The following is a 15664-nucleotide window of genomic DNA, read 5'->3' as shown; positions in this document are numbered from 1 at the left end:
GCACCCTACTACATTTTTACTGACCTACGTAACATCACACCAACACAGCAAGTCCTCCACTGTTGAGAACCCCACCATCAACTGTCTGTCCAAAGCTTGTATGTGGTGACCATACTGACTATATGCAGTTCTGGGTAGATCGGCTGGATGAAGCTGGATGAGCAATAAGATTCTAGTAAACCGGTAAACTATAACGTCAAACGAAGATGGTCAACAAGAAATCCAGATCTCATCAAAGAATCAATCAAAAGCTGCAGCCAAGTCAAAGATGACTAAAATCAAATCGTCAACAAAGTCTCAAGACTCCAAAAACCTCTACAAAAGGAACTCCCATCATCTGATTACCTATCCGTTATCTTTTTCCAATGTTTTTCTCAACTGATTTACTTTCAAAACGACATCAATCTGGTTTTGGATTGTATTGGCTTGCTGCAACTGTTGCTAATTCAAAATCAACTATAACCAAATTATCAAAAAAAGAACTATTAACTGCTGATTTACAAAAAGCTTGGTAAACAAAAACAAAAACCATCCACTTCAATCGATGATAAGGAATTGACGATGGTGTGGTATTCGTTTTAGTACTACACTTGCTCATCCTCCTGAGCCTCTTGCTTTGAGACTTACTAGTGGTTTGTTACTTGGTATTACTAGAGTTTATGGTCAAGTAAATCACTTCTCCCGAAACGTTTCATTCATTTATGGTTTTGCTAATCTGCTGAGTCTGCTTTTGATACTGTTTATCAGCAATGGTCTTTATTCTATTTAGATGTCCAACACGCTTCACAATCTATTCGTAAAGCTTTTTCAACTATTGTGGAAGAGGTAAACTAAATTTCCCTTCGAGATATTAATGTACATAGTGGAAGTTTCAGTTTGATTTAATGTTTTCTTTTGATTTGGTGATCGGGTTGTGAATTCTTTCAGATTGACTTACCGGCTCAGCATGGTTCAAAATCTCATCATGGTGGAAATAAGGATATAAATTTACCTGGTGATACAGTAAGGTAAGCAAAAGATAGACTCTTAAAACCCATCCGATTGTCTTCTGATGGTTGACCTGGTTTTCGGTTTATTCCGTTGTTTTTTAAGACTTGATGCCATCACTCTTACAAGAAAAAGAGGTGATCTTGTAGAAGAATTGATGGATTTTGAATCCATGGATCCTTTTTCAATTTCTGATCTTAATGAAGATTTAGAAATCGAATTAGGTAGAGGATTAGGAAATACTAGAATCATTCCATTCACGGAAGATGGAAATGAAGGTATGGGTGTTCATCACATAATGATTTTTGATAGAAATATTGACATACATAATTCAAACTGATTTGAACCAACAAGCAGACTCAAGATCAATTGATTTGAATCAACAAAAAAGACCTAGAACCGATCGATTTGTTTCTAGACCAGAAGATATAAATCTTGTCGAACTTGAACCGATCCAATTACGTAATGATTTTATTGATAATCAGGATATGTGGATAGATAATCCAAGTTTTCAAGGAGGATTGGAAGTTGATGCTTTCGATGTTGGAGAAGTAAATTCAACCGATTTCTTATCTTTACATGATTGACTTCAAACTGACTCTTTCTATCTCGGTGAATGGATGATTCAGGGTCTTTTGGCTGGAATTAATCCCGAGTTGGATGCCGATTTTGGTATTACACCAGATCTTAGCTCGCAAAGTAATCCAGCTAGTTTAATTCCACAAGGCCCACGACCTGTCCAACTTTCACCAAGAGGATTAAACCAATCGTTCGTTTCTCAAAAATTTACTCCTAAGTCCTTTGAGTCTTTTTTATCAATGGTGATTGACTTGTGTGTCTTTCCAGGGTACGTGGATCGGTAATTGATCCTCTGCAGGATGTGAATATTCCACTCGACGATGAAGAGATGAGACCTCCACCAGTGCCAGTACGACCGGAGTCTGTAAGAAGTCATTTGGATGATCATCCCCTTTTTCCAGAATCAGATGATCGCGTGAGTGAAAAATGCATGACGTTTTTTCCAGAAAAAAGTCGACTCTAGTGGATTGACTGAATCTGATCTTCATCACTTTGAAATAGAATAATCTCGATGAACCGCTCAGAGGGCCTAACTCTCAAATCCCAGAAAGTTTCACAAACGGAACAATATCAGAAATGAATTCAAGAGATGCGTATATGATCAACCAATTCCAAACAAAAACAAGAAAAAGATTACACGAAAGATCTGGAATACAAAATGGAAAGAAAAAAATCAAAACTGTTGAACCAATCGAAATTGTTTTAAGTGAAAAAGAAATCAAAGAAATGAAAGAAGGATATAAAAATCAATTAGAAATTAGGAAAAAAGAATTAAATGAGATCAAAAGATTGAAAAGATCTAAAGAAAAAGCTAATGAATTACTTTTTGGTGTACCTAATTCTTGTAAGCATTTTTTCCATGTCTCTTAATCTGTCTTCAAGAAGTTGAATTGATTTACAAAATGAACGTGAAAACCGACATTCTTGTTTGCTGTTAACTACATATTCTTAGTACAAGCACCAGAATTAGTAAAACTATGGAACTCTTGCGTCAAAATGCCAAGAGGCCATGAAAGTACCCATGCAAAGACAAGTAAGTATCCCAACTCTCGCTCCAATTCCTTCGATCAAGATCTAACAAGTAATGTCGAAAAATAGGATTCGAAATTCGAGATGACATAATACCTGAAGATATAGAAGGTAGAGAAGGCATTCAAGAAAAAAGTGAAGCAATAGCACTTTCAAGAAGAGAAAGATCGCGTAGAACTCCATTAGGAGGACTTTCTGAACAAGAATTAGAAGGACAAGAAACTGGATTCGAAGGAGAAATTACGTCTCGTGCTGAATTTGGTTTTCAAACTCGTTTGTTCAAACTTCTTGAATATAAATTAGTAATTGATAAATGGTTTTAAACTGATTGAAGGAAAATGTTTGTTTTATTTAGCTTGGGATGATGGACAGATGGAATCTGGTACAGGTTTAGGAGAAGAAGAAAATGGGAGACCAGTTGAATTATACGAAGATGTAAGTCAGGAATCTTCAACTTGAATTCTTCTCTCGAAAAATGAAGCTTGATTGATTTTGGGGTTTTAGGTTATTGGTAGACATAGAGCTCAAAGTGTTGAGGGAGCAAGTTCTCAAACCCAAGCAATGACAGATATGCCATGGAATAGAGCTATTCAAAACGATCAAGGTATAGATTATTTTGAAGGTCATGGTAGTGCGATTGAATCTTCTACAGGAAGAAGTACCAGACAATTTGTGGGAGAAACACCAGTTAAAACGTATGGCTTTTCTCCCCTTTTTTGGTTTGGTTTGCGCAAAGATTTTTGAAATTTTTCTTCTTCTTTTTGGTTGAATTTTGTTTAGGAGGTTTGGTAGACAATCTTCAGTTGTTTCTTCCGTCAGAGATTCTGTTGTAGGTATGAATACCCCCCTTGGACGAGGACGTGAAGGTGAGCAAATTGGGGAAAATAGAGCTCATAGTGGTAAGTTTTCTCGATCCCTCCCAAAACAAAAAAGGCAAAACCCTTTTTTCATCTTTCTTTTCTAGTTCTATGATTGAATTGATAAGTTTTTCGTATGGATTGAAAAATAAAGAGGTAGATATTCAACTCGAACAAGATAGTTTAAATTTCTTAGAATGGACTAAGACTCAAGTAAGAAATCAATCTGATTTCCTATGTAAGTCAACCTAATTTGAATCATGAATCATCCATGAGACCAATTTGATGATTTCTCTTTGTTGGGGTCATGGATTGTTTTTAGTTAGTGATCTAGCACCAGTGACTACTACAACTGGAGCAGTAGCAGCACAAGCATTTCATAAAATTTTGTCTCTTACTACTAAGAATTTAGTCAAAGTTATCGAACAAGATGAACCTTATGGAGAGGTATGATTAACTTTGATATTTTATGGGGGTTTTTGATTCATTTTTGATTGTGTTGTGGACTTTTTGCATTTTCAGATTCGATTACAAGTGGTTAGACCTCATTAAGGAAACTGCTTTCAAGTTTTGGGGTTGGGAGGTCATATTTTAAAATCCACTCCTTCCACTCAAAAGAGGGAGTAGTAGCAAGTCTGGCTCGCAGCGCTACGTAGCGCTACTAGCCAGGAAAGCGTTAGGGTAGTTATGAAGCAAAGCCCCAAACTTCGGTAGGGTTAGCGGTGGCGGAAAAAAGAATTCGGACCATGATCATAGCGAAGAGCGTAGGTCAATTTCGCCGCGCTACTCAGCGTTACAAGCCAAAAAAAGCCTCGTTTATTTAATTTTTGTAGGTGATAAAAAATAAAGGAAATGTGAAAAATGGTGTAAACGAGCGTAAAGAAAAGGACACTAAACATTGTAAACGAGTGTAAAGAAAGTGAAAGAATAGAAAAAGATGAATCGATAAAAACAACTCAAACACAAGTAGGTCAAGAAACAATGTAAACAAGTGTCAAGAAAGTAAAACGATAGAGAAAAGATGATCTGAGAAAAGATGATCTGATAAAAAACTCAACCACGAGTTTGGCGGGTTTTCTTTGAGATGGCTTTCTTTGCAAACTCTACAACTTTTCCCACCTCAGCAAAAAGCCCAGTTAGAGGGATCCCTTCCCCCATCCATAAAGTACTACTCACTAACATCTCAGTCATTCTTGGCTTTAAGGCTCCTCGCTCGTTGGTACAAATTTTACCAGCAATCGAGAAAGAGCGCTCGGGAGGACTTGATGCCGCTGGAGTTGCAAGGTAGTTGCGAGCTAAGATGGATAGCACAGGATATTTACCTTCATGAGACTATAAATAAAGATATGAAGATCAGTAAGGTGAAATTGGAGTGAAATAGAATATTGAAATTAAATCATGACATACCCTCCACCAATCCAACGCATGCTGTGGATTATTGACATTGGGAGTTTTCATCGGATCGATGCCTTGAATGTATCGGTCGAGTTCGTTAAGATTGCTTTCAGTTGCCTTCTCATTGTAAAAATCAAGATATCTGGGTGAAAATATACTGGGAGGCGATTCAACTGAAGCTGGAGATGTGGTGACGGGTTCTTCTTGATCTTGAGTTTGAGAATTAGCTTCTTGATTATGACGCTCACTATTAAACTCTACTTCTAATAACGCCTCGGCTCGGTCTTGCTCAGGAGAACCTTCGCCAAATGCATGAGAGAAAAAGCGAAGACGTAAACCAGGGTGAAATACTGCGGCAAGGACTAATGTATCACAAGCAAGTGCTTCGTCTAGATATAGTTTGATCTTGCCTAACATGACGTCCACCATCGGGTAAAGCGGATCGTTCAAGTGCATCACTTTCAATCGATCCTCCATATTTGCCTTGAGCTGAACATATTTGACCAGTACCATGCAGCCAGTAGGAATATTACCTTCCATCTCTCGAGTCAAAAACTTGTATGGCTACAAAGTATGAGTGATGTAATCAAATCAGTATTAATGAACAAGTTAAGATAATCAAATATTGAAAGACTTACAGTGAGGATATCCAGCATATCCCTCAAGGCTTGCCAATCAGCCACCGAAAATATGACTTCTTCAAAATATCCATATTTCTTGCCGTCCTTGCGTGAACGACGCTTCTTTGAGTGAACCTCAGCCAAGTCCTCTTTCATCACCCCATCAATCAACTGAAAAGGAAGAAACTCATTAGCATAGCACAAGGTTGCACAAGAGTTAAAGTGAGTGACCTACATCTCGCGCTTCCCACATACGTTCCCATCGCTCAGCGCGGATACCCCATCGGATTCCATGGCCAGATAAAAGAGCCTTGAGGGCAGGTAAGCCATCTCGTTTGCGCTCGACATTTTCTCTTTCACGGCACCGATTGAAATCGGCCCGGTGGCCACTGGATCGGGTTAGTTTTTTGTTAACCGTGTCCATCTATATAGGTCAATGAAGTGAGGGATGTAATTAGTAAAGAAAAGCAGGCAAGATGAAATAAAATGAAATGATGACAATATAACTATGAACAAGGGAATAATGAAACTTACATCTTTACTTAATTGTTTCATGTATGTGTCTCCAAGCAAGTAAGCAGTCTTACGGTTTCGATAGGTTTCCGGTTCATCTTCCTGCTCCGGATCGTGCTCCTCATCATCAGAGTTGGAATCCGAATCGGAATCCGAATCACTGGAGCTACAATTGTCATCAGAAGGTGGATATTCAGCTCCGGATTGGTTGGTAACGTCAGCTTCCGACCCTTCATCCTCATCAATAACGGCCATGACTTCTACCGGGGGAAATCGACCTAAGGCGCTATGTCGGATGCGCCTGGGTTTCATTCCAAGTGCATCAAGCCCAGCTTTGACAATAAGCCCCATTTTGTGACAAAAACATCGAACCGACATAGACTTCGACTTCCAAGGGAAATCGAAACCGGTTTTGAGCCCCTCTTCTCGGAGCTGGCGTTGCATTTCCCGGCCAAGTGTAATATTGTTGCTGCCTGAATCAGACACACCAGCGAGCATGTAATATCAAACATGATATTAGTACATCTGAGCAAGAAAGATAAGGATGTGAAAACGATAAAGCAAAAGAAAAAAAAGAGTAACTCAAAGAGAAAAAGGGGAGAAAAATGAAAAACTTATCTTTTTATAAAGATCGTTCTTCTTCAAGATAGTCACCATTGGTACAGCTAATAAGTGCCCCTTGTGATGCCACGCAACAAGCTTCAAACTCAGATGTCTAACTACATAAGTCCAGTCCTTCTTGATGAAGGATACAGACGCGCCAATAAATGCATGGAGATTACCCTTCAGTGTCCAAACGTCCTGAATCAGGCAGAACTTGCTGTCCAACTCCTACGAAAAAACCAGACAAAAGAAGATCTATGTCAATCTTCAGGTACTTAGAGAATCAAATCATAGAGCAGTGACTTACCCGGAGCTCTTTATCAATGACTGAATCCCGGAGGGAAAGATATAGTTTTTGCGCCTCCTCAGCTACCCACTTGCGACCAAAGACCCGGGCGTCTGGACACAGCCAATAGAAAATCGATTTGAGTAAAGGATCATCAATTTGCTTGAAGGGCAACGCCTGGGCTACTTGCCACACAGCAAGGGCTTGGTTCAAGGTTTGGTTTGAAAATTTGGGTGCTGATACTAGAAAAGCTGCGAGGGAGTTTTGCTGATTCTGCTGAAGTCGTTGAGCACGCAGCTCGGATACTGTTGGCGGGAGTTTGGCGCCAGCTGCGATTGCCTGATTACGTCGAGGACAACCAGCACCAGACTTTCCTGCCTGGTTGTAACCATCCCGATGGCCCTTGAGGTTGGATCGACGTGAGCTCGCGCTCACTCGGACAACCTTGAAGCACTTGCGGCACTTGTAGGACAGGCCAGGTTGGTCGAGTGGCTACCAATATTTTTAATGTAAGTTGTCAGTTTTGATACTCGGTGAAGTTGATTAATGAAATGATACAGTTAATGAGAAGAACTTACATCGTTATCTCCATGGGTGGGAGGGTCATAATAATCGAAGGGATCATCAAACTCTTCATTTTGGGGTTGATTTTGCTTCCTTTTTCTGATCCGTAAGTTTTCTTCATCTGAGTCCTGGGCCAAGTCCACCTCAGGAGGTCCTGATGGTGCCTTTAGATTGATTTGATTTCATATCAGCCATCAGTACAAGTGATAATGATAGCATGAACTTCACTTACCATCCTCTGTTCATTTGAATCAGCATCTGATACTGAAAGGGATTGGCCTCAATTGGTACGTGTTGCCTGAGATGCAGATAAAGGAAGAGAGGAAGGAAGAGAGGATAAAAATTTGAAGGAGTGACTAAATGAAAGATCAAATGAAAGGAATATAATAAGCTCACTCTAGATGAACCGTGTGAAACACCGCTGACTCTTCCACGGGCTGGTTCGAGAGACGGTTGATCGCCAGGTAGAGATGCTGATTGTTCACGTCGGCGGTGAACATATGAACCGCGTGAAACACCGCTGACTCTTCCACGGGCTGGTTCGAGAGACAGTTGATCGCCAGGTAGAGACGCTGATCGTTCACGTCGGCGGTGAACATGGGCGTCCCTGACATCGCGGACCCCATCAAACAGACGATGCCGAGAGTCAGAGGATGGGGTGATCATCCCAGGTACTCGTCTAGCTGGTGTAATAATGCGAGACAAGCGCCTAGGTGCCAGATTACCATTGTCAGTCTCGTATCCAGAAGTCTCGTATCCAGAAGACAAAAAGGAATCGATGGTTGGTTGTTTGTTGAAAGTAGACATGATTGTATGTTTTCTAAAGGAATCGAGTAAAGATTCAAATAAACTAATGATATTGTTCTAAGGGAATTGATTGAAAGTTTGATGGAAATAGATTCAAGATCAGTTCTAATATTGATAGATGATGCAAAAAGGAAAGAAAGTAGGTATACGAGCCTTCCTATTAAGTTGAAAATACCAGGTCTCCGAGTGACAGTCAATATTGAGTGTCCACACTTGGTAAATTGAAGCCATGATCGAGAGACTTGAGAGCCGGCACCAAATCCGATTGCTAGAATCGAAGAGGGCAACGACTCGAGAGAAACTGTGGAAGGCAATGAAAGGCTTTCAGAGTCGGCACCAGGTCCGATCGCCAGAATTGAACAAGGTGAATGATTAGGGTGGTGGTTCGAGAGAAGCTGTGGAAGGGAATGGCTGGAGATCGTGTGGGCTAACCCCAATAGAAGATAGGAGGCGGTGGCGGTTATAGTAGTGGTGGCGGCTGTACAGTAGGGGCAAGCGTACCGGTAAAAATCCCGGCCCCGAAATGATAGCTGTAAGCGTAACTGTTGGATTTTTCAGGTCCGGGGTAACACAGTGGCCATGCCCGGCGCTACGCCGCGCTACTTTCTGCGCAGCAAGCCAGGCTTGGTAGTAGGTAGCTAGGTGGATATGAATCACTATATTTTCTCTGGTTAGCTCATGTATCAGATGATTATAACTGTTCTAGGTCAGATTGGAGATTCCTCTATCTGAATTGATAGGATGCTGAAGATTTGGCAAGTCTCTGAAACGCGTTCAAGTTGACAAATTGTGGTGTTCAAAGTGTACTTACATGCACTCCAACATCACTCGTCACATTTTTTTGATTCCTATGAAAGGCCTTATGGAGCTCAAAACCTCCTGAGCTACGATCATGCCATTCTGACAATCGTATCCGGGTCAAACTGCTCGAAAGGATGTGATTACAATCCCAGTTATGCTCATGATCTTATGATATGATCAAACTGGGAGAGGAGAAGTCAAGGAGCCTTACACGCTGCAGGCTCTCCACGTTCACGTTCAAGTTTTTCTGAAAACATATCTTCACTCCAATGCGTCATGTGCGTAATACCAGCTGTTATCATCTGTTTTGATGACTACCTCACACCAAAGACACGACGTGTGAAGACACTTCCATAGGCACTCGTAGGGTAAGAAGAGACCTAGGTGCACATGTAACTTTACATACACAGCAACGAAGTGTAAGGTAAAGATACAGGGAGAAGAAGAAGGAGAATTTTTCCTCACTTCCAAATTCCCCAACTCTTCTCCCGCGCATAGTCAAATAGAGTAGTCAAGCTCTCTCTTTTCCTTCCTTCTCACACTTTAGTTTACTAAAAAAATTTTAGCCTTAATTTCACTCGTACATTCACATCAGAAGCCAGATAGTACAATACATAATTCGAACTCTGAATAACGAACTCTAACACAACCCGACCAAATCAAAAACTCAAAGAAATGGACAGTGAACAATTTCAGGACTTAATCGATGAGAAAGTACGAGGTGAAGAAGGAAGCGGAAAGAAGGAAGAAGTCGGAGAAGGAGAAGATAAGGAAGGGAATGGAATTGGAGTCCAAGAGGAGAAGGAAAGGCGGGAAGGAGATGAAGGAGAAGAGCAAGAAGCAAACGAGATGCAGATCGAACCCGGTCCAAGCAGCGCAATAGCCAACCCCCAGCCAACTAGGCAGTCGAAAAGGAAAGTAGGTCCACCAAAACCTTTCCCACCCCCACCCCCACCAATGTCTCAGAAGGAAGCCATGAAGGTAATAGGCCCTATCCGTATCAAAAAGCCAAGAGGACGACAACCAACGAACAAGAACACGGTTGGAAACGAACCAGGCAAAGGAGTGAATGTTAATCAAACCGGAATTCGGGAAGCGGAAGGAACCACAGACCTACAGCATCAACCCCCGCCACAAACACTCCTACAGAACCCAAACCGACCACCACCATCCCGCCTCCAAACCACACAAGACCAGACCGACCAACGTAGCAACCAACAGTTGGTTGCCAACCACGAGGAAGGAGAGGAACTCGCGAATAATTGGCAGGAACAAGTCAACCTGTGGAACGACACAATGCGACAAGAAAACCCAAGAGCGATCAGAGGAGTTGGAGGAATAGTGCTGGGAGAAAGAGATGAAGGTAAGCATAAATGATTCGACGGTTACCTTCAATTATATTGTCAACCCCCCCAAGAGAACTACATCCAAAAAAAAAAAAAAAAAAGAAACGATGCCTCGAAGAGAGATGATACAATAAGGATATGCTTCCCCCCGGGAAATGCCTCTGAAGGAGATGTACCAACCCAAAGCTTAAAGCAAAAGGGGGAAAGAGTCAGACAAACACCCAAACAATCTAGAAGTCTCTAAGAAAGGAACTGACAGTGTAATTGGTCCGCCAATCAAACCATCAGACGAAGTCTATGAAGACGACGTAGAAGTCAAAGTAGAGACAACAGACCCGATTGTCCAACGGCTTGAAGAAGAGATCAACGAAGCCTTCGGCAAAGACAAAGATCGTTATGACAAGCTAGTCGAGCAAAAGAGGAAGTGGATGGAGTTCGTGGACAACAAATCTACCCCTGTAACTGAAGCAGCAGAAAAGTCAGCCAAACCAACAAGCGAGAAGAAAAGGATGAAGGTGCAAAAAGGAGAGATGATATCTCACCAGCTACATGCCCTCTCACCATACTGGGATAACGTCATGAGAGAACTCAACAGACATATCCCGTTATCAATCTTCGACCCAAAATGGCTAGCACAAGACACTGCATTCATATCGACTAAGACTTCGCGTACAAAGACAAAAGACCCGGACTCGAATACCTATAACGGCTTCCCGATACCCAGTGAATGGAGAACCACGTTAGCACAATGGCATCAACAGAAGAGTCTCTTCCTGAGATACCTAGCGTGGTATAAGCAAAGTGAAGTCCTACCAACTATGGAGAAGCATTTCGATAATGTCTTGGACATCCAACGAGAGAACGGAGGTTGTTGGATGATAGCGTACTGATACGACATGAGGATGAGAAGTACCTACATGGTGTTCAAAGTAGGCGAAGAAGGGTCCGAAATGGCAGATATTGGTATACGGAACCCGAAGATAGAACGGCTAGCGGAGCGTGATACTTTGAGGTGTTATGATGACATGTATCTCGACAACCCCTACGCCATAACGGGAACCAAGAGCTTCATTTACCCAATGGACGGTTCCAATTGGGAAGGGAGATCGTCAAAGTGGGACGACCCGAGCAGAACCGATATAAAAGAGGACAAAAATGAGGTGAGTGCTGTGGTACACTCAACGAAGAAACAGAGGTACTAACAAATGAATAATCACCACACCAGACGACGAAATCGACTCAGTCGATGAGATCGACAGCCTGGGCACAATCTAGGTACGAGCCGCATGAGAACACACATGCGAGCAGAGCAACACCCCAGGCGTACAGTCACTATGTCCAATCAGCGAGCCACACCCAAGCGGGTATAAGCCAACCCCAAACAGACGCACAACGGGGACAAGGTGAGTACTCTAAACCATCCAAACAAAGTGCATAACACCAGAACTAACGAGCAAAAACCCCCCCACAGGACGGTACAGAGGAAGGAATTTCATACCGAACTTCAGAAGTAATAGGGGTGGAAGAGGTCGAGGTGGTGGAGCACGGGGCGGACAGAATGGTAGTAGGGAAGGTGAAGGTGCAACCACGGGTAGCATCCAGAGCGACCAGACCCAAAGGCAGTGAGTTACTAGAGTACATAGAGTAGACATTGATAGAAATGAAGTCCAAAATGAAATGAGACATACCTTGTGAGAAAGTGAGAGTGAGAACTGATCAAGAATTGATCTGTGTCAGCAACGAGATCCCAATTGAGCCAACACCGAGCCCCAACAAGGTCCCAGATGTAATTGAACCAACACCAAGCCCCAGCGCCGCGACAAGCGATGAGAGACGGGCTAGACACGAGATGGACAAACGTTGGCCAACTAAAGCACAATGCGAGTTGAATATACCTGAATGGGAGGAACTAATGAGAGAACTCGGACTCTTAGAGGAATGGGGAGATGTGATTGTGAGCATGAAGGAAGGTTTTGACCAAGGCATTCCTGATCATACAATAGATGATCTACCCTGGTACACCCCACCAAACCAATCCTCGGCCCTGTTAGTGAAGGACAAGATAGAGAAAACAATCCAAAGAGAATGGAGAGAAGGCAAACTGTTCGGACCCTTCACGCACCAAGAAGTACGAAGCCGATTTGGGTTCTTCCGGTCGAACCCAATGGGGAGTGTAGTAAATAATGACGGATCATTTCGAATGATCAGCAACCTATCTTTCCCTAAGCACGCACCGGAGATACCATCGGTGAACTCCTTCGTGGATAAGAATAAGTTCACAACAAACTGGGACGACTTTAAACGGCTAGCGATCTTCCTGAAGAAAAACGGTAATACCTGGGAGTTAGCAATCTTTGACTGGGAAAAAGCCTATAGGCAAATCCCGACTCACCCGTCACAATGGAGGTTCCTCCTAATCCTCGATTTCCAAAACAGACTCTGGGTTGACACAAGAGTGGGGTTCGGGGGTGTAGCCGGCTGTGGCACGTTTGGACGAGCCGCAGATGTCTGGAAAGAAGTAATGATGAAGGCGCTAGGAATCCCGATGATCTTCCGTTGGGTCGATGATAATCTGCTACTGAGAGAAACCGGCTCGAATATCACAATGGAATCAGTGTTACATTTAAGCGCAGGCATGGCAGTCAAATCAAATCTTACCAAGTACAGCGATTTCGCAGACGAACAAAGATATCTTGGCTTCATTTGGAATGGACGAGAGAAGACAGTCAGACTGCCACGAGAGAAGTTAGAAACAAGGATCCTACAAGTGTCAGACCTATTGAACGGAGCGAAATGGAAAAAGAAACCTGTGGAGAAGCTAGTAGGACAACTGTGTCACATAACTTACATAATGCCGGATATGCGCTGTTGTATGAAAGAATTGTACGGATGGGAGGGCGCTTGGCGTAACCCGGAGGCAAGAAGAGGTATAACAGAAGCTGTTAAAGACGATCTAGAAGAATGGTTAGCAGTGCTAACGAGCTTTGAAAATTTGAGAATCATACCTGATTTAGAACCGGAAGAAATAAATTGGGTTGGAGACGCGTCTACGTCATACGGAATCGGGGTTCTGATAGGATCTAATTGGGGTAGGTTCAGACTACTACCAGGCTGGGAAGTAGTGGGAGTAGACCAAGTAAAGCGGAAAATCGCTTGGATCAAAACCGTGGCGGTGAGACTGGGATTGTTGATGCTGCTGAAACTGAAGGATACAAAAGGGAAGTGTTTCATTGTCAGAACTGACAATACAACAACTGAGGCAGCGATGCGAAACGCACGATCAAAAGACCGAGCGGTGAACAACGAGTGGAAGAGAATTCAAAAACTCTTAACAACTCACCAGTGCTCTATCCAACAAGTGAGAGTAGCGTCAGGCGATAACAAGGCCGACGCACTATCTAGAGGTTTAGAAACCGATTTAGCCTGGTTCGAAGAAGTGAGGATCAAAATCCCAACCGACCTACTTACCTTTATACGTCAAGAATGAAAGCAGTACAGGAAGGGAAAAGTGAAGAGATCGATTTGAAGAAGATTCAGAATTTCATAAAAGACGGAGATGGGAAGGTGCGGTTACAGGAAGACTCAGTTCAACGATTGATGATTTTAGGCGGTAGCTGGAAGAGAGAGACGTTAGCACAGTACAATTCAGCAATCACAAAATTCATTGCATTCGGAAGGGAGAAGAATCTGGAGAGGAGCCAAATCTTACCAGCAAGAGAACATCATATCCTTCAATTCATCCAATGGGCAAGCCCAAAAGTCGAAGGCGAACAATCGACCAACCAAGAAATAAAGCCGACAACAACGGAAGCGTATCTATCAGGTTTGAGAGCATGGCATAGTTTTCACCATGTGAAGTTTCCAGAGATCGGACAGAAAGAGATAAACCTGGCTCTGAAGGCAGCGAAGACGATAGACGCAAGAACCAAAAAGAAACCTAAGAAAAAGCCGATTCAAATCAAGCACCTTGTTAGCCTTCTAAGACATATGGAGAGGAATAACGAGGCAGCAGAGTTGGCAGTAACAATTGCATTGGTAGCCTTTTGGGGTCTAGCTAGAATGGGTGAACTCACAAGTTTGAGAGTCTCTAAAGTGATCCGAATCAACAATGTCACAATATCTCCCGACGAACAAATGATGACAATTAAGCTGAGAGAGGCGAAGACCGCGAAGCCGGGTGAGACTCAGGAGTTGAAACTACAAAGACATAAATCGCTACTTGATCCAGTTTCGGCGGTAGAAAGGTTGGTACGGCGCCACATAAACAACGGAGGGTACGATGAAGACGCATTATTTACGCATAGCCGAGGCGAAGGAAAGGAAGGGTACCAATTGAATAAAGAAGGAGTTATGGCAGTGTTGAGGAAAGCATGGAGGAAAGACAACTTCGACGGTCTCACCGGACACTCTTTCAGAGTAGGCGGGGCGTTGTTCTTATGGAATGAAGGCGTACCGCTAGAGAAGATAGTAGTGAAAGGTCGTTGGAAGTCTAAGGCTTACGAACGATATCTAAGGAAGTTCACCACGGAAGAGCTGGAAGAGAACAAGGACTGGTTGAAGAAATTAGAACTTAAAGATTGAGTGGAAGTGAATTAAGAAGAACGTAGCAATTTAAGAACGTGTAAGCAGAGCACGAGAGTCAGGGAAAACTGATGTGAGGAAAGAATCTGAGGAATCAATTGATGCAGAGGTTAGAAAGTTCGCTGCGCAAATGAAGTACAATTCACAAAACTGAGAGTAAATAAAGTTTCAGCTGTATCTGTGAATACAGGAAATCAATTGGGGGGGATCTGCAGGCGGAAAGCCACGCAGAGACCTTGAGCTACCGGAGAGTATGGGTGTCCTAGCGAGCTCGGGGGCTCTCCGATACCCCAAGGTAGGGTAGGCTAGGACATAGCTCTCCGGTACCTTCTCAGGCACTTTACGTAGTGTCGAGCAAGGAGCGGGCCGGGTTTTAGACCGCTCAGGACCTCTTACGTAGGCCCTGAGGGGCCCCGGCACATCTCCAGAATCGACGCACCCCCCCACATTATTCTCAACTTAGGATAACCTTAAGTTAAGGATAACATAAGGCTGAGAAACTACCAAAAACATGTATTATAATTAGTAGTAGTAATTATAAACATAAGAGCTTGTACAACCTATGACTTACCAATAGAGTAGAGATGGATGACTACTTCACACCAAAGACACGACGTGTGAAGACACTTCCATAGGCACTCGTAGGGTAAGAAGAGACCTAGGTGCACATGTAACTTTACATAAACAGCAACGAAG

At 42.8% G+C, this 15664-nt stretch overlaps 3 protein-coding genes across 3 annotated transcripts; all 3 read left to right on the top strand.

Annotated features, from left to right (window-relative positions):
- Positions 1-365: 365 nt before the first annotated feature.
- Positions 366-4004, top strand: MELLADRAFT_93153 (uncharacterized protein; the record flags this gene model as incomplete). The annotated part of the gene is made up of 17 exons (XM_007416178.1): positions 366-511; positions 583-667; positions 748-825; positions 928-1007; positions 1093-1265; positions 1342-1538; positions 1617-1756; positions 1834-1981; positions 2068-2410; positions 2519-2599; positions 2665-2868; positions 2951-3030; positions 3100-3290; positions 3376-3494; positions 3607-3665; positions 3729-3899; positions 3975-4004. 17 exons carry the CDS (start codon positions 366-368, stop codon positions 4002-4004), a joined length of 2325 nt encoding a protein of 774 aa, XP_007416240.1.
- A 5712-nt stretch (positions 4005-9716) lies between these two features.
- MELLADRAFT_93152 (uncharacterized protein) lies at positions 9717-10418 on the top strand (the record flags this gene model as incomplete). The annotated part of the gene is made up of 1 exon (XM_007416179.1): positions 9717-10418. The coding sequence occupies one exon, from the start codon at positions 9717-9719 to the stop codon at positions 10416-10418; it is 702 nt and encodes a 233-aa protein (XP_007416241.1).
- Positions 10419-11337: 919 nt separating this feature from the next.
- MELLADRAFT_67697 (uncharacterized protein) lies at positions 11338-12013 on the top strand (the record flags this gene model as incomplete). Its single annotated transcript, XM_007416180.1, has 3 exons — positions 11338-11547; positions 11613-11790; positions 11859-12013. 3 exons carry the CDS (start codon positions 11338-11340, stop codon positions 12011-12013), a joined length of 543 nt encoding a protein of 180 aa, XP_007416242.1.
- Positions 12014-15664: the final 3651 nt, after the last annotated feature.

This window comes from Melampsora larici-populina (genome assembly GCF_000204055.1).
Source record: "Melampsora larici-populina 98AG31 unplaced genomic scaffold MELLAscaffold_57, whole genome shotgun sequence".
NCBI classification, from domain to species: domain Eukaryota; kingdom Fungi; phylum Basidiomycota; class Pucciniomycetes; order Pucciniales; family Melampsoraceae; genus Melampsora; species Melampsora laricis-populina.
Note: the sequence above shows the minus strand (reverse complement) of the source record. Positions and strands in the feature narration are given on the sequence as shown.